General features: G+C 48.0%; 1 protein-coding gene across 1 annotated transcript in view; it reads right to left on the bottom strand.

The window, feature by feature from the left end:
• Positions 1-4,515: 4,515 nt before the first annotated feature.
• Positions 4,516-27,002, bottom strand: part of flna (filamin A, alpha (actin binding protein 280)) — a 76,801-nt gene continuing 54,314 nt past the window's right edge. Inside the window, exons 25-50 of the mRNA XM_046364683.1 lie at positions 26,357-26,519; positions 25,720-25,880; positions 23,298-23,465; positions 23,097-23,220; positions 21,977-22,133; positions 21,457-21,646; positions 21,247-21,270; positions 19,421-19,500; positions 19,111-19,278; positions 18,811-18,882; positions 16,429-16,528; positions 16,137-16,277; positions 15,268-15,396; positions 14,196-14,369; positions 12,139-12,300; positions 11,799-12,002; positions 10,454-10,606; positions 10,249-10,371; positions 9,273-9,539; positions 9,046-9,183; positions 8,600-8,715; positions 7,957-8,089; positions 6,586-6,762; positions 6,141-6,359; positions 5,862-6,059; positions 4,516-5,784 (exon numbers count right to left, since the gene is read on the bottom strand). Coding sequence (XP_046220639.1) covers positions 5,600-5,784; positions 5,862-6,059; positions 6,141-6,359; positions 6,586-6,762; positions 7,957-8,089; positions 8,600-8,715; positions 9,046-9,183; positions 9,273-9,539; positions 10,249-10,371; positions 10,454-10,606; positions 11,799-12,002; positions 12,139-12,300; positions 14,196-14,369; positions 15,268-15,396; positions 16,137-16,277; positions 16,429-16,528; positions 18,811-18,882; positions 19,111-19,278; positions 19,421-19,500; positions 21,247-21,270; positions 21,457-21,646; positions 21,977-22,133; positions 23,097-23,220; positions 23,298-23,465; positions 25,720-25,880; positions 26,357-26,519 — 3,926 coding nt within the window. The 3' untranslated portion in view covers positions 4,516-5,599. The remainder of the gene's footprint in view (positions 5,785-5,861; positions 6,060-6,140; positions 6,360-6,585; positions 6,763-7,956; positions 8,090-8,599; positions 8,716-9,045; positions 9,184-9,272; positions 9,540-10,248; positions 10,372-10,453; positions 10,607-11,798; positions 12,003-12,138; positions 12,301-14,195; positions 14,370-15,267; positions 15,397-16,136; positions 16,278-16,428; positions 16,529-18,810; positions 18,883-19,110; positions 19,279-19,420; positions 19,501-21,246; positions 21,271-21,456; positions 21,647-21,976; positions 22,134-23,096; positions 23,221-23,297; positions 23,466-25,719; positions 25,881-26,356; positions 26,520-27,002) is intronic.

Here is a 27,002-nt window from a genome sequence, read left to right as displayed (position 1 = left end):
ATGGTAAAATCCTGTAGTATTGGCCTGGATATTGATGATACGGTAAAATCCTGTAGTATTGGCCTGGACATTGATGATGATACGGTAAAATCCTGTAGTATTGGCCTGGATATTGATGATACGGTAAAATCCTGCAGTATTGGCCTGGATATTGATGATGATACGGTAAAATCCTGTAGTATTGGCCTGGATATTGATGATAGGGTAAAATCCTGCAGTATTGGCCTGGATATTGATGATGATACGGTAAAATCCTGTAGTATTGGCCTGGATATTGTTGATGATACGGTAAAATCCTGTAGTATTGGCCTGGATATTGATGATGATATGGTAAAATCCTGTAGTATTGGTCTGGATATTGATGATACGGTAAAATCCTGCAGTATTGGCCTGGATATTGATGATGATACGGTAAAATCCTGTAGTATTGGCCTGAATATTGTTGATGATACGGTAAAATCCTGTAGTATTGGCCTGGATATTGATGATGATACGGTAAAATCCTGTAGTATTGGCCTGGATATTGTTGATGATACGGTAAAATCCTGTAGTATTGGCCTGGACATTGATGATGATACTGTAAAATCCTGTAGTATTGGCCTGGATATTGATGATACGGTAAAATCCTGCAGTATTGGCCTGGATATTGATGATGATACGGTAAAATCCTGTCGTATTGGCCTGGATATTGATCATACGGTAAAATCCTGTAGTATTGGCCTGGATATTGATGATACGGTAAAATCCTGTAGTATTGGCCTGGATATTGATGATACGGTAAAATCCTGTCGTATTGGCCTGGATATTGATGATGATACGGTAAAATCCTGTAGTATTGGCCTGAATATTGTTGATGATACGGTAAAATCCTGTAGTATTGGCCTGGATATTGATGATGATACGGTAAAATCCTGTAGTATTGGCCTGGATATTGATGATGATATGGTAAAATCCTGTCGTATTGGCCTGGATATTGATGATACGGTAAAATCCTGTCGTATTGGCCTGGATATTGATGATACGGTAAAATCCTGTAGTATTGGCCTGGATATTGATGATACGGTAAAATCCTGTCGTATTGGCCTGGATATTGATGATGATACGGTAAAATCCTGTAGTATTGGCCTGAATATTGTTGATACGGTAAAATCCTGTAGTATTGGCCTGGATATTGATGATGATACGGTAAAATCCTGTAGTATTGGCCTGGATATTGTTGATGATACGGTAAAATCCTGTCGTATTGGCCTGGATATTGATGATGATACGGTAAAATCCTGTAGTATTGGCCTGGATATTGATGATACGGTAAAATCCTGTAGTATTGGCCTGGATATTGATACGGTAAAATCCTGTAGTATTGGCCTGGATATTGATGATGATACGGTAAAATCCTGTAGTATTGGCCTGGATATTGATGATATGGTAAAATCCTGTAGTATTGGCCTGGATATTGATTATGTTTATGCTATGACAAGGCAAAGGTTGCTAAGTTCACAGAACTCCAGTCTGGCTCGGTGAACTCCAGTCTGGCTTTAGAACAGCTCATTTCAATGACTTCATACACCTTTTTGACCACATTAAGCAGGAAAGTGAGGGGAACTATACAGGTATGGTCATTTGAGGCAGAAAGCTTTTGACACTGTAGACCATGATATTCTCCTGATGAAACTGAAATGGATGGGTCTAAATGATGAGGCAGTGAATTGGTTTAGGTCTTATCTGACCAACAGAACACAAGTATGTAATGTTGGTGATGTCAGAGGCCAAAGAAATATCCTGTGGAGTACCACAGGGATCCATTTTAGAGTTTAAACGTATTTGGCTAAGGTGTATGTAAACTCCTGACTTCAACTGTAACCCCACCCACTTTGCCAAAGCACAGCCCACACACCACTAGAGGGACATCAACAGACCACCAACTTCCTACCCTGAGACAAGGTTGAGTATAGCCCACAAAGATCTCCACCGCATGAACCCTAGGTGGCTCAAAACCAGACAGGAAGATCACATCAGTGACTCAAACCACTCAAGTGACACACCCCTCCTAGGGATGGCATGGATTAGCACCAGTAAGCCAGTGACGCAGCACCTGTAATAGGGTTAGAGGCAGAGAATCCCAGTGGAGAGAGGGGAACTGGCCAGGCAGAGACAGCAAGGGCGGTTCATTGCTCCAGTGCCTTTTTGTTCACCTTCACACCCCTGGGTCAGACTACACTCAATCATAGGACCTACTGAAGAGATGAGAACTTAAAAGATCGAGAACGAGTCTGCGTCTCACATTGATTGGCAGACCATTCCATAAAAATGGAGCTCTATTGGAGAAAGCCCTGCCTCCAGCTGTTTGCTTAGAAATTCTAGGGACAATTAATATGTATGGCAGGACCAAATCAGAGAGATAGGTAGGAGCAAGCCCATGTAATGCTTTGTAGGTTAGCAGTAAAACCTTGAAATCAGCCCTTGCCTTGACAGGAAGCCAGTGTAGGGAGGCTAGCACTGGAGTAATATGATCACATTGTTTGGTTCTAGTCAGGGTTCTAGCAGCCGTGTTTAGCACTAACTGAAGTTTATTCCGTGCTTTATCCAGGTAGCCGGAAAGTAGAGCATTGCAGTAGTCGAATCTAAACGTGACAAAAGCATTATTTTTTAAAGTTTCAGATTTGTTCAATTTTTACAAAAAAATCTAAAGTTTTTTTAAAAGCTGCCCTTGAAATATTGATACATTCGTCAAAAGAGAGATCAGGGTCCAGAGTAACACCGCTTCAGTTTTATTTGAGATGACTAAAACAATCCAAGATTATCAGATCCAACAGCAGGTCTCAGTTTTGTCCAATTTTAAAAAAGTAAAACATTTGCCACCATCCACTTCCATGTCTGAAACATGGGTTTCCATGGAGGGCAATTTTGGGGCTTCACCATGTTTCATCAAAATGTACAGCTGTGTGTCCTCTGCATAGCAGTGAAAGTTGACATTGTGTTTCCGAATGACATCACCAAGAGGTAGAATATATAGTGAAAACAGTAGTGGTCCTAAAACTGAACCTTGAGGAACACCGAAACTTACCATTGATTTGTCAGAGGACAAACCATCCACAGAGATGAACTGATATCTGTCCAACAGATAAGATGTAAACCAACTTTGGTTTCTAAATCTCTCCAAAAAAAATGTGATCGATGGTGTCAAAAGCAGCACAGCTGCAGAGTCGCCATTAAAAGGTCATTCACTGTCACGTGTGCAGTGCCATGATGGGTCAAAAACCAGACAAACATTTTGTACACAGTCTTCAGGAAGGACAAAACAAATTGAGAGGAATGAAAGGTTCAATATATAGGCCAATCTTTTTAATAAGAAAAATAAAAAAAGATTCTGGGTCAAGTCTGTTTCAAGAGTGGTTCTCTTTTCCTCTCTTGGGGAATGCTGCTTTGCAACAGTATAAAAAATACATTTTGGATTGTTCGCATTCTCAATTAAGTTGGAAAAAAAATAGGATGATGGAGCAGCAGTGAGGGCTTTTCGATACGGCACGGTCATGTCTTTCCAAGCTAGTCGGAAGACTTCGTGTGTTGGAACGCCATTTCCCTTCCAATTTTCTGGAAGCTTCAGGACTCTGGTATTTTCTGTATAAAAGGGAACAAATTTCTTGTGACAAATGTTTTTAGTTTTTAGGGGTGCTACTACATCTAGGGTATTGCACAAGGTAACATTTAGATCCTCAGGTGGTTAGACAATTTTTGTACTTAACCATCCTTGGGTAGGTGAAGGGAGTCTGGACAACCCAAAGATCTGAATCTTTGGGTTGTCTGAGAATTTATGGCACAGCTTTTGATGATCCTTGTTTGGGTCTGAGCAGATTAATTGTTGCAATTGCAAAAGTAATAAAATGGTGGTCCGATAGTCCAGGTTTATGAGGAAAAACATTAAGATCCACAATATTTATTCCACGGGACTAAACTATATCCAGGGTGTGACTGTGGCAGTGAGTAGGTAAGGAGACATGTTGGACAAAACCCACTGTTGATGGCTCCTAAAGCATTTTGGAGTGGGTCTGTGGACTTTATGTAAATATTGAAGTCACCAAAAATTTGACTACAAGGTCCGATAGGAATTCAGGGAACTCTGAGGAACTCTAGTGTGTGATCTCTGTAGTGAGGTCTTAGTAGTACGTGGTCTGCGTAGAATGTGATCTCTGTAGTTAATGTGTGATCTACACTACAGGTCAAATGTTTTAGAACACCTACTCATTCAAGGGTTTTTTCTTAATTTGTAAATATATAAAATATATGCCATTTAGCAGACGCTTTTATCCAAAGCGACTTACAGTCATGTGTGCATACATTCTACGTATGGGTGGTCCCGGGGATCGAACCCACTACCCTGGCGTTACAAGCGCCATGCTCTACCAACTGAGCTACAGAACTATTTTCTACATTGCAGAATAATAGTGAAGACATAACATATGGATCTCCAGAGTGCGTGCCATCGAAGGATAAGAACCACATTGAGCTTGACAGAGATCCTTCGAGACAATCTTTATTGTGGATCAAAATACTGTCTTTTACAACACTTTAAAGCCCTTTAACAGACAAGGTTATTTTATTCTTGAATACTGCGTAACAAAGCTAAAGAGCAGGGGGGGTTTAGAACATTTAGCAGGAACACAAGGCAACATTTGTTCTTAATGCATTTTGCTCATCTCTCCATCCAACACTTTCCTCATTCACTGCTAGTAATATTACAGCTATTACCGTGACAGTTTTTATTCAATACTAGTATCTGGACATCACTTCCACACTACAGTTAATCATACTACTAGTGACATGGACATCACACTATAATTAGTAATACTTTAATCTAGTCAATATGCTGCAAGACACCGTTCTAACTGGGTCAGTCGCTGCAGTGGTGCTAGTCGCACCTCTAAAACAAGTGTGAAGTTATAGGAGCCGGCTACTCTAGCATCGCTAACAGTTGTTATTAACATGTCATAAACCCTATACTAACAGTTGAACCTATAAGCCCTTTCATTATTGTTATGGTTAAGACGAGCTAACACCAAGCCACAGTAGCAGCAGCTTAACTGACAAGGTATCCCACTTTCCCTTAAACATTTTAGAATTAGCATTATGAACACACTGGACTAGCATTAGGCTATTCTCATACCAATATACTATGCTCTGCTAGGCTAGGCTAACCTAACCCCTATACCAATACACTATGCTACAATACGCTAGGCTATCACTAGCCCACAGCTAAACACTGCGTGGGGAAAGGAAGGTACATGTTGCTAAGCTATTTTACAGTAATAAAAAGGTGCATGTTTCCCCTCTCTATGACTACGGTACTAATGATTATGATAGGTGAGGGGAGATGATAGGTGAGGGGAGATGACAGGTGAGGGGAGGGGAGATGATAGTGATGATAGTGATGGGAGGAGAGGAATGAAGAAGAATATTCAGTGTTTATGCATTATTGTTTGGGTTATGGTGAATGAGTTTAGAAAGTTGTCATCTCTGATTGCTATGAAGACAAAAGGGCTAGTTTGAAGGGTTCTGATTTGTCATTGGCCTCTAGACAGTAATGGAGTCGAATCTGATTGGTCTAGACAGTGATGTGGTAGGGGCTGCCAGGGATGTGTTGTTCTCCCCACTTCACTACCAGGATGTACTCTCCCTTCTCCTTGAGCTGGTAGCTGATGTTATAGACACGGTTCCCAAGATGCTTCACCAGTACCTCCTCACAGGGAACCCTGGGCCCGTCCACACCCACCAACAGCATGTTACGACCTGGAGGGAGGACAGTGTTAATACACACACTGACCTGAGAGCTAGAGAGGGTCAGATACCACAGACTAAACACACACCTGCTTTGCTGCAGTCGACGCTGAAGTTGTTCTTCTGGCCGATAAAGCCCTTTGATAGGCCGAGACCCTTGGCTGTCACACAGCTGGCGTCCGATTGGCTGGGAGCTCCCTGGTGGGAAGAGCTAACCTGGCGAGTCACGGGGTCAACCATGACACTGGACGTCTCGTGGTTACTATGGCTACTGACCAGCTTGGAGCCTGGAGGAGAAAGACAGAGGTTAAGAGTGTCGACTGAGGCATCTCCATTGTTCGTGTACAGCATGTGTCCAGGTCCCTCACCAGTGATCTTGGCCTTGAAGGGGGATCCTACGATGTGGTAAGGTCCTCCGTATCTGATGGAGATTAAGTAGTTTCCTGGAGCCATGGGGGTGTAGGTCACCTTGTAACCCTCCGGACACTCAACACAGTCCATCTTCACCTTTGAGGGGCCGTCGATGGTCACTGCCAAGGCCCCGGGGCCCGCCTTACTAGTGTTAACCACAAACTCACAGGCTGTACCTGCAGAGGGGGTTAGAAAGGACTACAGATGAGAACACATCTCTCACACCACAACACATTAGAGCCAGGAGTAAAATCATTTGAGCTTTGCTTTAGTATGCCTGGAGTGCCAGACAGGCAGGGTTTGTCATTTTGAGACTTATATTGGCTTATTGAGCTAAACTCAAACAGGCACAGATAAATGATTTGAAACCCAGGTCTGCAACACGCTCCTCCTCAATCGTACCCGTGGTTCCTCCCTCTAATCCAGCTCCGTATGCAGTCACCATGCCTGGGTCTCCAGCCTGTCCCGTCTCCCCCACCCTGATCTTGAAGGGACTGCCGGGGATGTGGCTGCCGTTGAACTTCACATCGATCAGATACAGACCGTTCTCTCTGGGAATGAATCTGACAGCATACTTATCTAGAGAGAGAGATTTTGCTGTTTAGTAGTGTAACGTAGTAGTAGTGTAACGTAGTAGTAGTGTAACGTAGTAGTAGTGTAACGTAGTAGTAGTATTATTGTTGTGTCGCAGTGACTAGTAAAAATATGTTGTTCAGCACCCGGGGGGGAACAGTGGGCAGCCCAGCGTCCAGGGGGGGGGGACAGTGGGCAGCCCAGCGTCCAGGGGGGGGAACAGTGGGCAGCCCAGCGCCCAGGGGGGAGCACAGTGGGCAGCCCAGCGCCCAGGGGGGGGAGCACAGTGGGCAGCCCAGCGCCCAGGGGGAAGCACAGTGGGCAGCCCAGCGCCCAGGGGGAGCACAGTGGGCAGCCCAGCGCCCAGGGGGAGCACAGTGGGCAGCCCAGCGCGGGGAGCACAGTGGGCAGCCCAGCGCCCAGGGGGGGAGCACAGTGGTCAGCCCAGCGCCCAGGGGGGGAGCAGTGGGTTAAGACGTGGATGTTGATTAAGGCAGCCCCCCGCACCGCTCGGATTCAGAGGGGTTGGGTTAAATGAGGAAGACACATTTCAGTTGGACAACTGACTGGGTATCCCCCTGTCCCTAGTAATAGTATCATGCAGTATTAGTAGTTACCTTGGTCTAGCTCAGTAACACAGTATAGTGTAGTATTGTGTGGTAGCAGTTACCTTGGTCTAGCTCAGTAACACAGTATAGTGTAGTATTGTGTGGTAGTAGTTACCTTGGTCTAGCTCAGTAACACAGTATAGTGTAGTATTGTGTGGTAGTAGTTACCTTGGTCTAGCTCAGTAACACAGTATAGTGTAGTATTGTGTGGTAGCAGTTACCTTGGTCTAGCTCAGTAACACAGTATAGTGTAGTATTGTGTGGTAGCAGTTACCTTGGTCTAGCTCAGTAACACAGTATAGTGTAGTATTGTGTGGTAGTAGTTACCTTGGTCTAGCTCAGTAACACAGTATAGTGTAGTATTGTGTGGTAGTAGTTACCTTGGTCTAGCTCAGTAACACAGTATAGTGTAGTATTGTGTGGTAGTAGTTACCTTGGTCTAGCTCAGTAACACAGTATAGTGTAGTATTGTGTGGTAGTAGTTACCTTGGTCTAGCTCAGTAACACAGTATAGTGCAGTATTGTGTGGTAGCAGTTACCTTGGTCTAGCTCAGTAACACAGTATAGTGCAGTATTGTGTGGTAGTAGTTACCTTGGTCTAGCTCAGTAACACAGCAGCCCTCCAGGGCTCCAGAGGGGCTGTGGACTTTAGCGTCAATCTGTCCCTTCGCTCCGTTCAGGCTCACAGCAAAGGATGCTGGGTGATTGACCTTCAACCCGGACTCCTGCTCAGATATATAACTCACAACTCAACACCACAACGCACGTCAATCCGTCAACACTAACACATGCTCAACATAATAATGCAATAGAATACAACTCAAACTTACCTGCAGGCAGCTAACAGGGGTAAAGAGGAGAGTCAGAGGTGAAGAACAGGACAGAGTGTGTGTGTGTGTGAGAGAGACAGAAACTGGCCCATTGCATCCTCTTTAACCCTTTAGTGCCTGGTGGATGATGGGAAGGGAGAAGGAGGAAGGGGACTGTTGGGAGCCTTTAGAACGAGGCACGAGAAACACACAGTCCTTTGGTTTCCCACAAACCCTTGCACTTCCCAACAACAGCAGCAGCAGCACGACCTGACCTCTAACCCTACTCTGATGTTCAGCAATTGCCGTACCTATACACACACCATCCTGTAAATGCTAGCCACACAATATCCCCCCACAGGCTGCTGCTGCTGCATTGTGGGTAGTGTAGTCCTGGGTGTGTGCGTGTGTGTCTCCGAGCCTCACCTGAAGACTGGCAACAGTGAGTCGTCTGGCGTCATCAGAGGGCGACGCCACGGGAACCACGAAGGGACTGTCAGGGATGTGCTCCTCATTGAAACGGATAGACACCTCATAGTCTCCTGCAACACACGTGCAACAGTAATCACTGACTAGCTTCCTTCCACAAGTCCTTACCGGTCCTCAATGGCAGATCCTCAGCCTCAAACACAAGTGACTGTCTGCTTGACAACATCTTAGCAAATTAGGCTATAGAAAACGTTTCTCAAGCTGGGAAGTGAGCTTATGAAGTGAACTTCGTTACACACACACACACACACACACACACACTGAGTAAGAAACACACAAACCTCTTCTTAATAAGAATGCTAACGTTGATGATAATGCTTGTAATGAGGATGATCATCACCAGGCTCTTGGTGGTTAGATAGTCGTTACCATTCTCAACACACCTGACTCCTGGACCATGTAGGATACTCCACTGGATCCGTCCTTGCGGTCCTCGAAGGTGATCTCTGCTTTACTGGGTCCCTCCACCGCAATGCTGAGACCCCCTGCACCTGCCTCCCGTGTCCAGATACTGAACTCAGCTACACACACACGGATCAACACACACACACAATGTCAATGTGTGATCCTCACAGTATAGTAACCAACACACACACACACGTGTACATACCTGGTACTCCAGCCTCTGCCCTCTCCAGCCCGGGCCCCCCAGCACGGACCTTGTGGGCTCCTCCTTCTCCCAGGGGCCCCACTGTGAACTGGAAGGGGCTGCCGGGCACGTGCACGCCTGCATACTTCACACACACTGTGTGCACGCCGGTCTCCGTGGGAACAAAGCGGATGCAGTAGGTGTTGTTCTCTCCCTCCATGATGTCAGCCTCCTGGACCTGACCAGACGGACTGGTCACCTGGGCCACCATGTCTGCTATGCTGATCTCTGTTAAGACACACAGGGTTAACAGCCTCCAGGACCTGACCAGACGGACTGGTCACCTGGGCCACCATGTCTGCTATGCTGATCTCTGTTAAGACACACAGGGTTAACAGCCTCCAGGACCTGACCAGACGGACTGGTCACCTGGGCCACCATGTCTGCTATGCTGATCTCTGTTAAGACACACACAGGGTTAACAGCCTCCAGGACCTGACCAGACAGACTGGTCACCTGGGCCACCATGTCTGCTATGCTGATCTCTGTTAAGACACACAGGGTTAACAGCCTCCTGGACCTGACCAGACGGACTGGTCAACTGGGCCACCATGTCTGCTATGCTGATCTCTGTTAAGACACACAGGGTTAACAGCCTCCTGGACCTGACCAGACAGACTGGTCACCTGGGCCACCATGTCTGCTATGCTGATCTCTGTTAAGACACACAGGGTTAACAGCCTCCTGGACCTGACCAGACGGACTGGTCAACTGGGCCACCATGTCTGCTATGCTGATCTCTGTTAAGACACACAGGGTTAACAGCCTCCTGGACCTGACCAGACAGACTGGTCACCTGGGCCACCATGTCTGCTATGCTGATCTCTGTTAAGACACACACAGGGTTAACAGCCTCCAGGACCTGACCAGACAGACTGGTCACCTGGGCCATGTCTACTGATCTGATCAGCATCTCCTGGATGGTAGGAGAGGGTACCTGGGATCTTGAGGCTGAGGTCACACTGGCTGCCCACGTTAGCAACAGACGCTGCCCTCTTCTTCCTGGTGATGCTCTCCTTCATCCTCCCTTCTCCTGTCACCTTCACCGTAAACGCACTCCCTACAAACACATTTTTAAAACAATATTTATTATATTATAATTATTTTAAAAATGTAAATTGAGGATGTCAGGAAATGAGTACCTGGTACGTGTTGGTCGGCGAACTTGATGTTGATGATGTAGTTTCCTGGTTCAGTAGGGCAGTAGGTTACCTTACAGGTACCATCCTCCTGGTCCTCGGTGTTAATGTCCACCTTACTGGGGCCCTCGATGGACAGACTCAGACCCCCATAGCCTACACACAGACACAGTGTTAATGTCCACCTTACTGGGGCCCTCGATGGACAGACTCAGACCCCCATAGCCTGCAGCAAATCAAACTTCATTTAAAATGCTTTCCAAAAATCACAACATATTTGGCTTTTTACAGCCACATCTTTATTTTTGATGTAAAAGGGATTTAATAGAATGTTTCAGACACCGATTTCACTTGTTTCCGAGAGCCTGAAGACCCTTCACAGACCCTCACTGACCTGCTACACAGACCTGCTTCACAGACCCTCACTGACCCGCTACACAGACCTGCTTCACAGACCCTCACAGACCCGCTTCACAGACCCTCACAGACCCGCTTCACAGACCCGCTTCACAGACCCGCTTCACAGACCCGCTTCACAGACCCGCTTCACAGACCCGCTTCACAGACCCGCTTCACAGACCCGCTTCACTGACCCGCTTCACTGACCCGCTTCACAGACCCGCTTCACAGACCCGCTTCACAGACCCGCTTCACAGACCCGCTTCACAGACCCTCACTGACCCGCTTCACAGACCCTCACTGACCCGCTTCACAGACCCTCACTGACCCGCTTCACAGACCCTCACTGACCCGCTTCACAGACCCTCACTGACCCGCTTCACAGACCCTCACAGACCCGCTTCACAGACCCTCACTGACCCGCTTCACAGACCCTCACTGACCCGCTTCACAGACCCCTCACAGACCCGCTTCACAGACCCTCACTGACCCGCTTCACAGACCCTCACTGACCCGCTTCACAGACCCTCACTGACCCGCTTCACAGACCCTCACTGACCCGCTTCACAGACCCTCACTGACCCGCTTCACAGACCCTCACTGACCCGCTTCACAGACCCTCACTGACCTGCTTCACAGACCCTCACTGACCTGCTTCACAGACCCTCACTGACCTGCTTCACAGACCCTCACTGACCCGCTTCACAGACCCACAGACCCGCTTCACAGACCTGCTTCACAGACCCTCACAGACCCTCACAGACCTGCTTCACAGACCCTCACTGACCTGCTTCACAGACCCTCACTGACCTGCTTCACAGACCCTCACTGACCTGCTTCACAGACCCTCACTGACCTGCTTCACAGACCCTCACTGACCTGCTTCGCCTGATGCTTCACAGACCCTCATTGACCTGCTTCACCTGAAACTCCTCAGACCCTCACTGACCTGCTTCGCGTGTGTCGATGATGAACTCAGCAGGTTCAAAGGTTTTAGCCTCACTGAGGCCCTGGCCAGTCACTCGCACCCGACTGGCGTCACCAATCTCCGATTGGCTGATCATCACGGTGATGGGGCTGCTGGGAATATGGCGCCCGTTCTTCTTTATGTTCACCAGGTGTTCCCCGATCTCCTTGGGAACAAACCAGATCCCTGACGGACAATGACAGGTTAGAGGAGCTTCTGAGAATCATAAACGGTCTGTAGACTACAATGATTGGTAACGTTGGTTCTACCCTCGGCTGACATTTAGAAACGATAGGAGAGTCGGTTTCTGCTCAACACTGACCAACATGTCCATTGCGGAGCATCTTGAGGTGGCAGGGTTCCTCTCGGACGGAGGGCGTGGTCAGAGAGGCTGTCAGCTGACTCAGGTCCAGCTCGCCAATGTCCAATGGGATGTCAGCAGCAGAGCCCACCTTCAGATGGGACATCCTCATAGAGTCATCACCTAGGAGACAGAACATTATGGGATGTCAGTAGCAGAGCCCACCTTCAGATGGGACATCCTCATAGAGTCATCACCTAGGAGACAGAACATTATGGGATGTCAGTAGCAGAGCCCACCTTCAGATGGGACATCCTCATAGAGTCATCACCTAGGAGACAGAACATTATGGGATGTCAGCAGCAGAGCCCACCTTCAGATGGGACATCCTCAGAGTAATCGCCAAGGAGACAGGGAGAGGGTCCATTGTTTTTCACTAAAGTCACCCTTTTTCACATTAACATTACCTGTGATGTGGGCTGAGAAGGGGATGTGTTTGTTACCTGTGACGTGGGCTGCCTGGGATGTGTGTGTTACCTGTGACGTGGGCTGCCTGGAATGTTATGTTACCCAGGGGCTGCCTGGAATCTGTGTTACCTGGGAACTGAAAGGGGAGGTGTGTGTTACCTGACGGACAATGACAGGGGAGGTGTGTTACCTGTGACGTGGGCTGAGAAGGGGAGGTGTGTGTTACCTGTGACGTGGGCTGAGATTGGGAGGTGTGTGTTACCTGCTGACATTTAGGGCTGAGAAGGGAGTGTGTGTTCTGCTCAACACTGACCAAGGGGATGTCCATTGACGGGGCATGAGAAGGGGGTGGGTTACCTGACGTGGGCTGAGAAGGGGAGGTGTGTGTTACCTGTGACGTGGGCTGTCAGGGACTCAGGTTACCAGTGACAATGGGCTGAGAAATGGGATGTCGTGGGCTGAGAAGGGGAGTTACCTGTGACGTGGGCTCAGGGGAGGTGGGTTACATCGTGGGCTGAGAAGAGTGTGTTACCTGACGTGGGCAGAAGGGGATTATGGGATGTGAGTGGGCTGAGAAGGGAGGTTCAGTTATGGGACATCCTGAGAAGGGGAGTGTGTTACCTGTGACGTGGGCTGAGAAGGGGAGGTGTGTGTTACCTGTGAGACAGAACATTATGGGAGCAGAGGCTGAGATGGGAGAGTCATTACCTAGGAGACAGAAGGGGATTACCTGGGATGAAGGGGAGCAGAGCCCACGTGGGCTCAGATGGGACATGTGTGTTACCTGTGACGTGGGCTGAGAAGGGAGAGGGTTCCATTGTTTTGGGCTGAGAAGGGAGGTGTGTTTACCTTGACGTGGGCTGAGAAGGGGAGGTGTGTGTTACCTGTGACGTGGGCTGAGAAGGGGATGTGTTTGTTACCTGTGACGTGGGCTGCCTGGGATGTGTTTGTTACCTGTGACGTGGGCTGCCTGGGATGTGTGTGTTACCTGTGACGTGGGCTGCCTGGGAGGTGTGTGTTACCTGTGACGTGGGCTGAGAAGGGGAGGTGTGTGTTACCTGTGACGTGGGCTGAGAAGGGGAGGTGTGTGTTACCTGTGACGTGGGCTGAGAAGGGGAGGTGTGTGTTACCTGTGACGTGGGCTGAGAAGGGGAGGTGTGTGTTACCTGTGACGTGGGCTGCCTGGAAGGTGTGTGTTACCTGTGACGTGGGCTGCCTGGAAGGTGTGTGTTACCTGTGACGTGGGCTGCCTGGAAGGTGTGTGTTACCTGTGACGTGGGCTGAGAAGGGGAGGTGTGTGTTACCTGTGACGTGGGCTGAGAAGGGGAGGTGTGTGTTACCTGTGACGTGGGCTGAGAAGGGGAGGTGTGTGTTACCTGTGACGTGGGCTGAGAAGGGGAGGTGTGTGTTACCTGTGATGTGGGCTGAGAAGGGGAGGTGTGTGTTACCTGTGACGTGGGCTGAGAAGGGGAGGTGTGTGTTACCTGTGATGTGGGCTGAGAAGGGGCTGTGTGTGTTACCTGTGATGTGGGCTGAGAAGGGGCTGCCAGGGATGTGTTTGTTACCTGTGATGTGGGCGGAGAAGGGGCTGCCAGGGATGTGTTTATTACCTGTGATGTGGGCTGAGAAGGGGCTGCCAGGGATGTGTTTGTCATTGTATTTGACCAGGATGCTGTAGTCCCCAGGTAGGACAGGCAGGTAGGACACAGAACATGTTCCATCCTGGTTATCCACACAGCTGATGTCAGCTTTAGAAGGACCCTCGATGGCCAGAGACAGACCGCCTACACAGGAGAGAGGTTAGAAAATACATCCTAATATGGACCCAGTTTGCCCTCAGAACAGCCTCAATTCATCAGGGACTCTGAGGTGTTGAAAAAGTGTCCCGGCCCATTTTGACTCCAATAATTCCCACGGTTGTATCAAGTTGGCTGGTGGAACATTGATACACACAGGAAACCATTGAGCTTGAAAAACCCAGCAGCGTTGCAGTTCGACCAACTGAAACCGATGCGCCTGGCACCTGCTACCATACCCCAGTTGAAAGGTACTTAAATATTATGTCTCGTCTATTCACCCTCAATGGCACACGTACACAACCAATGTCTCAAAAATAATGATTTGCCCTGTTCCTAATGTTTTGTTCGCTCAGTGTACATGCATTACACACATCAACTCAGTGTGTGTGTGGTGGTGTGTGTGTGTGTGTGTGTGTGTGTGTGTGTGTACCAACACTGCACATTCAATTCTTCATATACGGAACAAAAATATAAAAATGCAACAATTTAAAATATTTGAGTTAATTCATATTAGCAAATCAGTCAATTGAAATGCATTCATTAGGCCCTAATCTATGGATTTCACATGACTGGGAATACAGATGTGCATCTGTTGGTCACAGATACCCCAACACAAGGTGAACCTGTGTAATGATCATGCTGTTTAATCAGCTTCTTGATATGCCACACCTGTCAGGTGGATGGATTATCTAAGCAAAGGAGGAATGCTAACTAACAGGGATGTAAACAAATGTGAGAGAAACTAGGTTTGTGTGTGTATGGGACATTTCTGGGATCTTTTATTTCATGCAACATGGGACCAACACTTTACCTGTTGTGTTTATAGTGTTGTTCAGTCTAGATCATTATGATGGATTTATAATTTAACTACTAATTGTCCTACCCTCTCCTGCGTCCTTGGTGTTGACGGTGAACATGGCAGGTTTGTTGACGGTCCCGTGGATCAGGCCCGGTCCATATGCGCTGACCTTCCCACTGTTCACATAGTCCACATAGAACTGGAGTGGACTACCTGTTACAGAGAGAGAGGAGAGAGGAGAGAGAGAGAGCGGAGAGAGGAGAGCGAGAGAGAGCGGAGAGGAGAGAGAGAGGAGAGAGAGAGGAGAGAGGAGAGAGGAGAGAGAGGGGAGAGAGAGAGGAGAGAGAGAGAGAGAGAGAGAGAGAGAGAGAGAGAGAGAGAGAGAGAGAGAGAGAGAGAGAGAGAGAGAGAGAGAGAGAGAGAGAGAGAGAGAGAGAGAGAGAGAGAGAGAGAGAGAGAGAGAGAGAGAGAGAGAGAGAGAGAGAGAGAGAGAGAGAGAGAGAGAGAGAGAGAGGAGAGAGAGAGGGGAGAGAGGAGGATGAGAACAGAGGGGATGAGAGTCAGCACATCCAGAAGTGACCGATACTATGATATATACTATGAATACTCACAGGAGAGGTTCTTGGCCAGTCAACAGTCCTAAATATTCTGAAATAGCTTCATCTTGTCCAGAAATATAGACTAGAAAGTGGTATAATTGACTCAACATATTTAGCTTTCTAAATGAAGATGCATGTGACTTTATCAGAGTTAGGTGTAGTGTGTGTTGTTCGTACCAGGGGTGTGTGTAGTGTGTGTTGTTCGTACCAGGGGTGTGTGTAGTGTGTGTTGTTCGTACCAGGGGTGTGTGTAGTTCGTACCAGGGGTGTGTGTAGTGTGTGTTGTTCGTACCAGGGGTGTGTGTAGTGTGTGTTGTTCGTACCAGGGATGTGTGTAGTGTGTGTTGTTCGTACCAGGGATGTGTATCCCGTCGTATTTGATGTCCATCTCGTGCAGGCCGGCCTCAGTCGGAGCGTATTTAACCGTTACCGTCCCGTCCTTATTGTCTGTGATGTCTGGCTTGGCGGTCTTACCTGATGGCATGCGTACATCACCTAGGGGAGGAACAGGCGTTGAACAGGCAAGGTACCTCAGGCTTTCAGTATGTGAGGCGATTTGAGATCATGCGCCTGGGTTTGGTAAGTTCCATTAGTGGTTAAGAATGATGATTTCCTGTCTGGCGGCCCAACAGTACGGTGTGTGTACCTGTGATCTCTCCTTTTTGGATGGTGAAGGGGATAACCAGGTCAAACGGCCGGAGTCCCGCCACGTCCAAACCATTCATTCCCATTGGCCGGTCTGTTGCCTAGGAGACAGAGGTCAAAGAATCTGAGGTGAGGAGGGGGAGGGACCGAGGTATGTGGGTAAGAATGAGGCGAGGGACTGTATTGGATACGGAGGTGGTGAGGTGGTTCAGGATGTTGAGGGGGGGTGAGGGACAGTATTGGATACAGAGCTGGTTCAGGATGTTGAGGGGGTGAGGGACAGTATTGGATACAGAGGTGGTTCAGGATGTTGAGGGGGGTGAGGGACAGTATTGGATACAGAGGTGGTTCAGGATGTTGAGGGGGGTGAGGGACAGTATTGGATACAGAGGTGGTTCAGGATGTTGAGGGGGTGAGGGACAGTATTGGATACGGAGGTGGTTCAGGATGTTGAGGGGGGTGAGGGACAGTGTTGGATACAGAGGTGCTTCAAGATGTTGAGGGGGGTGAGGGACAGTATTGAATACGGAGGTGGTGAGGTGCTTCAGGATGTTGAGGGGGGTGAGGGACAGTATTGATACGGAGGTGGTGAGGTGCTTCAGGATGTTGAGGGGGGTGGGGGACAGTATTGGATACAGAGGTGGTTCAGGATGTTGAGGGGGGTGAGGGACAGTATTGAATACGGAGGTGGTGAGGTGCTTCAGGATGTTGAGGGGGTGAGGGACAGTATTGATACGGAGGTGGTGAGGTGCTTCAGGATGTTGAGGGGGTGAGGGACAGTATTGGATACAGAGGTGGTTCAGGATGTTGAGGGGGTGAGGGACAGTATTGGATACGGAGGTGGTGAGGTGCTTCAGGATGTTGAAGGGGGTGAGGGACAGTATTGATACGGAGGTGGTGAGGTGCTTCAGGATGTTGAGGGGGTGAGGGACAGTATTGATACGGAGGTGGTGAGGTGCTTCAGGATGTTGAGGGGGGTGAGGGACAGTATTGATACGGAGGTGGTGAGGTGCTTCAGGATGTTGAGGGGGGTGAGGGACAGTATTGATACGGAGGTGGTGAGGTGCTTCAGGATGTTGAGGGGGGTGAGGGACAGTATTGAATACGGAGGTGGTGAGGTGCTTCAGGATGTTGAGGTGGGGGTGAGGGACAGTATTGATACGGAGGTGGTGAGGTGCTTCAGGATGTTGAGGGGGGTGGGGGACAGTATTGGATACAGAGGTGGTTCAGGATGTTGAGGGGGTGAGGGACAGTATTGATACGGAGGTGGTGAGGTGCTTCAGGATGTTGAGGGGGGTGAGGGACAGTATTGATACGGAGAGGTGCTTCAGGATGTTGAGGGGGTGAGGGACAGTATTGATACGGAGGTGGTGAGGTGGTTCAGGATGTTGAGGGGGGTTAGGGACAGTGTTGGATACAGAGGTGCTTCAGGATGTTGAGGGGGTGAGGGACAGTATTGATACGGAGAGGTGCTTCAGGATGTTGAGGGGGGTGAGGGACAGTATTGGATACGGAGAGGTGCTTCAGGATGTTGAGGGGGGTGAGGGACAGTATTGGATACAGAGGTGCTTCAGGATGTTGAGGGGGGTGAGGGACAGTATTGGATACAGAGGTGGTTCAGGATGTTGAGGGGGGTGAGGGACAGTATTGGATACAGAGGTGGTTCAGGATGTTGAGGGGGGTGGGGGTGAGGGACAGTATTGGATACAGAGGTGGTTCAGGATGTTGAGGGGGTGAGGGACAGTGTTGGATACAGAGGTGGTTCAGGATGTTGAGGGGGTGAGGGACAGTATTGGATACAGAGGTGCTTCAGGATGTTGAGGGGGTGAGGGACAGTATTGGATACAGAGGTGCTTCAGGATGTTGAGGGGGTGAGGGACAGATACAGATGTTCAGGATGTTGAGGGGGGTGAGGGACAGTATTGGATACAGAGGTGGTTCAGGATGTTGAGGGGGTGAGGGACAGTATTGGATACAGAGGTGGTTCAGGATGTTGAGGGGGGTGAGGGACAGTATTGGATACAGAGGCGGTTCAGGATGTTGAGGGGGGGTGAGGGACAGTATTGGATACAGAGGTGGTTCAGGATGTTGAGGGGGGGTGAGGGCGATGAGACCAAACACAGCAGAATAGAATGTAGCTGAAATGAAAAGACGGGACCAAACACCAAAACATGAAGTATGACATGATTACGATGACGATGATGATGATGATGATGAAGATGAAACCACCGACACTGTGAGAGAAAGACATGACAGAAGCAGCAGCCAGACATACGACATAAAGACACGACGGCCATTTTGTCAAATGTGGAGCCACATTGATGATTCACAAAATGGCTGCTTTTCCCCCTGTGTGGAGAGAGTGGAATGGAGAGACCAGTACCCAGGGCTGTTGACTGTAGTACTGTGGTAGTTGTTGCTGTTGGAGCTGATCTGAAGGGGCTCCTTCCAATGCCTGGGGGGGGGGGTGGAATAAACAATAAGTTATTTTGTCGAACTGTTCCACAACGTTCAGATAGACTCTAGACTGACGGAACGCTGTCTCCGGACTGTCCAATGAGAATCTGCTGTAGAAGGAGGGAGGGGTTAGAGGTCTCATTAACCAATCAAGACTCAGACACCTGCAAAAACATTCAACCACATGTGGGCGCCTGTGTATATATCTGTAGGTGACTGTACATACCGTGACCAGGAAGGGGCTGTTGGGGATGAGTTCCCCTCCAAAGCGAACGCAGATACAGTAATCTCCAGGCTGGGGGGCAGTGTAGAAGATATCAAAGGTTCCATCCTCATTCTCCACCACGTCTACATCTAACTCCACCCCTTCTGGGGTACACACACTGCACGTAACCTAGAGAGGGGGGGTAGAGAGGTAGGAGCAGAGAGGGGGGGTATAGAGTTATAGCCACACTAAGATGTGCTCACTCCTACTGTCCACATCTCCCTCCCTCCACGTACAGATAAAGACTAACCAAACACCTCTCCATCATTACCTTTCCTTTCCCAGCAGCCTTTGCATCCACAGTAATGACAGTCTGCTCTCCGATCTGGATAGTTGGACCCACACCGGCTCCTGAGAGACAAATGAAGAGAAACGGTCACACAGGAAGTCTGACCCTCCCTCCCACAAGTAATCCATGCATCCTCTCCACAAGCCCTATTCCTTATAGAGTGCACTAGATAGGGAGTCATTTCAGACATGTTAGACAGTTTACTATCAGCAGCATACAACATCCAGCCTCCATATCAACTCCATTACCCACAATGTCATTCACCATGCCAACTAGTACTACAGGTAAACTACGTTAGTTAGAGAGAGAGAGCTACAGAGCCACAGAGAGAGAGCTACAGAGCCACAGAGAGAGAGCTACAGAGCCACAGAGAGAGAGCTACAGAGCCACAGAGAGAGAGCTACAGAGCCACAGAGAGAGAGCTACAGAGCCACAGAGAGAGAGCTACAGAGCCACAGAGAGAGAGCTACAGAGCCACAGAGAGAGAGCTACAGAGCCACAGAGAGAGAGCTACAGAGCCACAGAGAGAGAGCTACAGAGCCACAGAGAGAGAGCTACAGAGCCACAGAGAGAGAGCTACAGAGCCACAGAGAGAGAGCTACAGAGCCACAGAGAGAGAGCTACAGAGCCACAGAGAGAGAGCTACAGAGCCACAGAGAGAGAGCTACAGAGCCACAGAGAGAGAGCTACAGAGCCACAGAGAGAGAGCTACAGAGCCACAGAGAGAGAGCTACAGAGCCACAGAGAGAGAGCTACAGAGCCACAGAGAGAGAGCTACAGAGCCACAGAGAGAGAGCTACAGAGCCACAGAGCTACAGAGCCACAGAGAGAGAGCTACAGAGCCACAGAGAGAGAGCTACAGAGCCACAGAGAGAGAGCTACAGAGCCACAGAGAGAGAGCTACAGAGCCACAGAGAGAGAGCTACAGAGCCACAGAGAGAGAGCTACAGAGCCACAGAGAGAGCTACAGAGACAGAGAGCTTGAGAGAGAGAGAGAGAAGCAGCAACACAATTAGACCAAATCGTGAGAAACCATGGAATGTTGAAACATTGGAATGAAAATATATATTTTTAAAAACTACAATGCTATTTGTCCCAGTAGCAGAATACCAGACCACTGACTGACCCTAACTTAAGGAAAGCTTTGACTATGTACAGACTCAGTGAGCATAGCCTTGCTATTGAGAAAGGCCGCCGTAGGCAGACCTGGCTCTCAAGAGACAGGCTATGTGATCACTGCCCACAAAATGAGGTGGAAACTGAGCTGCACTTCCTAACCTCCTTCCCAATGTATGACCATAGAGAGACATATTTCCCTCAGATTACACAGATCCACAAAGAATTTGAAAACAAATAAAATTTTGATAAACTCCCATAACTACTGGGTGAAATTCCACAGTGTGCCATCACAGCAGCAAGATGTGTGACCTGTTGCCAGGAGAAAAGGTCAACCAGTGAAGAACAGACACCATTATAAATACGTTGTATTTACATTTAGTCATTTTCCATTCTGTACACAACGTATAAGAAATGTCTTTATTATTTTAGAACTTCTGTAAGGTTTACTCTTCATTTTCTATTGTATATTAATTTCATTTGCTTTGGCAATGTTAACATATCTTTCCCATGCCAATAAAGCCCCTGGAATCGAAATTGACAGACAAAGAGAGCGAGATAGCGAGAGAGAGGGGTGAGTCAGGAAAGGGAGCTGAACTGTAAAATGGGTATTGCCATCCTGCATGCAGACAGACCAACGTAATGGATCAGAGACGGAACAAGACCAGACTAGTGGATCTAAGTGTTCTTACCCAGGCCGTGGCCGCCGATTGACACTGAGAAGGAGAAGGGTGGAAGCAGGGGAGCGAAACAGTGACAAACACAATGAGAGTCAGGGTGAGAGGCAACTACTGGTGCTTCAAATGGACAGATGAAAACTAAATGTGAGGAGTGAAGCAGGGTGGAGGAAGGGACAGTTCAAACCATCACAATACCAAAAACACTGTGTGTGTGTCTGTTACCTGTGACAGTACATTTGCTGGCGTCCCCAGTAGGTAGAGCCCTGATGCGGTAGGGGGAATAAGGGATCTCGTCCCCTCCATACTTTATCAGGATGGTGTAACGACCAGTCATGTCAGGTACATACGACACCAGGTAAGTCCCGTCCTGGTTGTCACGGATACTGGCCTTCTTAGGCTTCCCCTCGGGGTCCTGGACACAGTCACCATGCAAACAGACCGTCAGATGAGGTAACCAATGGAGACAGTCAAACTGATGATGTCGCCATGGAAATGAGACAGGCCCACTAGTGACTAGCTGGCCCGTGACGCTGGTAATGCCACTTCCTAGACGCATGGATCCAATGCCTGGTTAGCTTACTCCTGCTGTTAAATAACTCCACCCAGACGGGCCACCCAGACATAGTGGGAGTAAACTGATTGGTCTGTTAACAGGACTCAGTGATCTGCAGACAAGCTATGGACCATGCAGACAGGTTATGTACCCCTTGACATAGCTGATTGGCTTGTTAACTGAACTCACAGTGATCTGCACGGCGAGCAGCCCCTCTCCTGCATCCTTGGCGTCGATGGTGAACTCGACAGGCAGAGAGGCGGGCACTCCGGTGGTGTTGAGACCGGGGCCGCTGGCGCGCACCTTGCTGGCATCATGGGTAGGCAACACTTTCACCTTGTAGGGACTGGAGAGTAGCAGAACTGTGTGAAGTCCCTCCATTTTTCACAGAAATGTGTAGTGTGTATAAATGTGTAGTCTATGTCGATATGTGACTCGTTTCAGGAAACTAGGCGTATGTCACACGTCACAGGAGGTGTTTGAAGATAAACAAATGTAGCAAAATGTGTTTTTTGGGGCTAAAATAAGATGAAAACAAAACCGAGTTAAATGGTTCCAGCCGTGTTGATCCATGTCTATGGTAAGAGTCTAGCCACATTTTCTAGATATGTTTCCAATTTTGTCAGGAAGTTGTTTTTATTTGCTATGTTAAAGCATACTGTTCGTTAGCAAATGTATGATGTGTGTAGTAATATTATTCTAATCAGAAATTGATATTTATAGCCTAATGTGAGCTAGCTAACATTGAACAGAGTTGGTTAGCTTTAGCTACCTGCAGATCCATACGAGAGCTATGATGCTTGTATTGGAATTAGTTGGGATTATGCCGGTTCATTGTTTAGCTAGCTAGATGTCTAAACAAAAATCTGCTGGATTACTACATGACCATCAATTTAGACTAGCGCCTCCGGGTAACGTAGCGCCTCCGGGTAACGTAGCGCCTCCGGGTAACGTAGCGCCTCCGGGTAACGTAGCGCCTCCGGGTAACGTAGCGCCTCCGGGTAACGTAGCGCCTCCGGGTAACGTAGCGCCTCCGGGTAACGTAGCGCCTCCGGGTAACGTAGCGCCTCCGGGTAACGTAGGGTAACGTAGCGCCTCCGGGTAACGTAGCGCCTCCGGGTAACGTAGCGCCTCCGGGTAACGTAGCGCCTCCGGGTAACGTAGCGCCTCCGGGTAACGTAGCGCCTCCGGGTAACGTAGCGCCTCCAGTAAGAGTCAAATAATTATATCTATTCACTGTCCGTTTACACCTATATCCTGTATATCCTGTGCATGTGACAAGAACTTTGTAGGAGTGTGTGTGCATTACCTGCGTGGGATCTCTTGGTCAGCATACAGTACGTTGATAGAGTAAGGTCCCTCTCTGGTCGGGATGTAGTTCACGGTGTGAGTCTGGTCTCCATTATCCACTAACTCTGCTGGCTCCACTACACCTACACACCACACAGAGAAACCAGAGTTGGACACAGGAACCAAAAGTTCTAGAATCAAATAAAGGGCTGGCACACACCTTTGGGTCCCTGTACTCTGACTTGTAGAGGGGCGACTCCCGCTTTAGAGGCGTCCACTGTGAAGGCCTGTGGAATGTTGGCACGCACGTTGGTTCCAAGCCCCACCCCCTGGCACTTCACCTTAGAACTGTCCACCGTGTCACTGACAGGAACCTGGAATGGACTGCCTAAAGACAGTGCAAGAGATGGGGGAGAAAGAGGGTAGACCGGGAGGTTTAGTGGATGTTGTACTAGTTCTTTATTATCCCAAATTGGGAAGATCACTAGCTATCCTCACAGATTCTGGAAAAGAGGCCGCAGAGCAGGGATCCTTCTGAGAATCCAGAGGTGAGCGAGTAAACTCCCATTGCCTTCCATTCTTCTTGCTAACTTGCAATCATTGGAAAATCAAATTGATGACCTACGATTAAGATGATCCTACCAATGGGACATTAAAAACCTAACATCTTATGTTTCACCGAGACGTGGTTGAACGATGACACAGCTGATATAGAACTGGCGGGATTCTCCATGCACCGGCAAAACAGAACAGCTACGTCTGGTAAGACGAGGGGTGGGGATGTGTTTATTTGTCAATAAACAGCTGGCGCACAATTTCTAATATTAAAGAAGTCTCGAGGTATTGTTCGCCTGAGGTAGAGTACCTTATGATAAGCTGTAGACCACACTATTCGTAGCAGTCTATTAACCACCAAAGCGAAGCTGGCATTAAGATCACTCAAAACAAACTCTAAGTCATAAGTAAAAAAGAAAATGCTCACCCAGAAGTGGCGCTCCTAGTGGCCGGGGACTTTAATGCAGGGAAACTTAAATCAGTTACCACATTTTTACAAGCACCTTTACTCTACAGAGATGCATACAAAGTGCCCCCCCCACATTTGGCAAATCTGACCATAATTCCATCCTCTTGATTCCTGCTTACCAGCAAAAAGTAAAGCAGGAAGTACCAGTGACTCGCTCAATACGGAAGTAGTCTGACGATGCGGATGCTACGCTACAGGTCTGTTTTGCAGCACAGACTGGAATATGTTCTGGGATTCATCCAATGGCATTGAGTACGCCACCTCAGTCATCAGCTTCATCAGTAAGTGCATCAATGACGTCGTCTCCACAGTGACTGTACGTACATATCCCAACCAGAAGCCATGGATTACAGGCAACATCCACATCGAACTAAAGGCCAGAGCTGCCACTTCAAGGAGAAGGAGACTAATCCGGACACTTATAAGAAATCCCGCTATGCCCTCAGATGGTGGGATCAAACAAGAAAAGCATCAAGATAGATGAAGATTGAATCTTACTACACCAGCTGAGATGCTCGTCGGATGTGGCAGGGCTAGAAAACTATGACGGACTACAAAGGGAAACCCAGACGCGAGCCTACCAGATGATATGCTTTTTATACTCACTTGGAGGCAAGCAACACTGAAGCATGCACGAGAGCACCAGCTGTTCTGGATGACTGTGAGAAAGCTCTAGGTAGCAGACATTAACAAAACCTTGAAAATAGGTCAACATTCAAAGCCGCTGGGCCAGACGGATTACCAGGACATGTACTCAAAGCATGCGTGGACCAACTGTCAAGTGTCTTCACTGACATTTTCAACCTCTCCCTGTTCTGAGTCTAATACCTACATGTTTCAAGCAGACCACCATAGTCGCTGTGCCCAAAGAAGCGAATGTAACTTGCCACGTGGCACTCACGTCAGTAGCCATGAAGTGCTTTGAAAGGCTGGTCAATGCTCACATCAATAGCATCATCCCTGATACCCTAAACCCACCCAGTACATCATTGGGGCCAAGCTGCCTGCCATCCAGGACCTATATAATAAGCGGTGTCAGAGGAAATCCCTTGAAATTGTCAGAGACTCCGATCACCAAAGTCTGCTACCGCACGGCAAGCGGTACTGGAGAGCCAAGTCTAGGACCAAAAGGCTCCTCAACAGCTTCTACCCCCAAGCAACAAGACTGCTGAACAATTCTTAAAAATCACCACCGGACAATTTACATTGACGACACCCCCACTCCATTTTATACAATGCTGCTACTGTTTATTATCTATGCATGGTCACTTCACCCCCACCTACATGTACAGATGACCTCTACTAGCATGTACCCCTGCACACAGACTCAGTCGAAGTACCCCCAGTATGTAGCCTTTGTTATTCTTGTGTTACTTTTGATTTTAGTCAACTTGGTAAATATTTTCTTCTTGAACTGCACTGTTGGTTAAGGGCTTGTAAGTAAGTATTTCACGGTGAAGTCTACTCTTGTTGTATTCGGTGCCAGTTTGTTTTGAGATCGGGAAGATCACTAACTAGCTTCACAATACAAAGTACCAGCGTGTGTCCGTACCAGCGATTTAGAGGCACAATACACATGTACCAGTGCGTGTATCTGTGAGTGTGTGTGTATTCGTACCAGCGATGGGCTGTCCTCCGTAGGTGATGTTGAGGTTATACGTTCCAGCCTCGTAGGGAATGTACTCTACGCTGCAGCTGCCATCTTTGTTGTCGGTGCAGGACATCTTAGCCTCCGACGGGCCCTCTACAGCCAGACCCAGACCACCTGTACCCGCACCACTACAGAGAGACAGATCATCATTCTAACCAAGTTTCCTTTTCATACGAGTAAAGTACATGTCTGTTAAAAATATAAATATATCTCCAATATGCAAGATGGAATGTTTGTGTAAAATGAGCGATGTGAGAAATGGAGGTGAAAACTCATGCTATAATAATAATATAATAATATAATAAAACTCATGCTATAATAATAATATAATAATATAATAAAACTCATGCTATAATAACCATCATGCTGTGGGATTATTCTGGTGATTGTTTCACAAATAAAAATTATTGCTCTTTTGTCCATCATGTCACATGTGCTATACCGGCACTGTATCTGAGCCAGTCGCAATATGACGCAACATTTTAGTGACAAAACCAACCAAAATGCGATGGAAACCTACTTAACTTGTTTTTATTTTATTTATTTGGTACATGGGAATTTAAACTAAAACTATCCTCAATGTGGGTTAGTGTGTCTCTCGTACCGGGTTTCCACAGTGAACTTGTTGGCTTTGTTGGTGATGCCACTGTCCAAGCCGGGTCCATGTGCACGTACACGCCCCGGGTCACACCCCTCTGTCACTGCCACGCGGAACGGACTTTTGGGAACTGGAGACTCATCGTACGCCACCTTCACACTGTGGGGGCCTGGACAGAACAGAGTTATCATATAGAGTTATCATATAGAGTTATCATATAGAGTTATCATATAGAGTTATCATATAGAGTTATCATATAGAGTTATCATATAGAGTTATCATATAGATCACCTCTACAGGGGGGACCTGGACATTAAACAGAGTTATCATATAGAGTTATCATATAGATCACCTCTACAGGGGGGACCTGGACATTAAACAGAGTTATCATATAGAGTTATCATATAGATCACCTCTACAGGGGGGACCTGGACATTAAACAGAGTTATCATATAGAGTTATCATATAGATCACCTCTACAGGGGGGACCTGGACATTAAACAGAGTTATCATATAGATCACCTCTACAGGGGGGACCTGGACATTAAACAGAGTTATCATATAGATCACCTCTACAGGGGGGACCTGGACATTAAACAGAGTTATCATATAGATCACCTCTACAGGGGGGACCTGGACATTAAACAGAGTT

Source organism: Oncorhynchus gorbuscha, linkage group LG10 (genome assembly GCF_021184085.1).
Source record: "Oncorhynchus gorbuscha isolate QuinsamMale2020 ecotype Even-year linkage group LG10, OgorEven_v1.0, whole genome shotgun sequence".
NCBI classification, from domain to species: Eukaryota; Metazoa; Chordata; class Actinopteri; order Salmoniformes; family Salmonidae; genus Oncorhynchus; species Oncorhynchus gorbuscha.
Note: the sequence above shows the minus strand (reverse complement) of the source record. Positions and strands in the feature narration are given on the sequence as shown.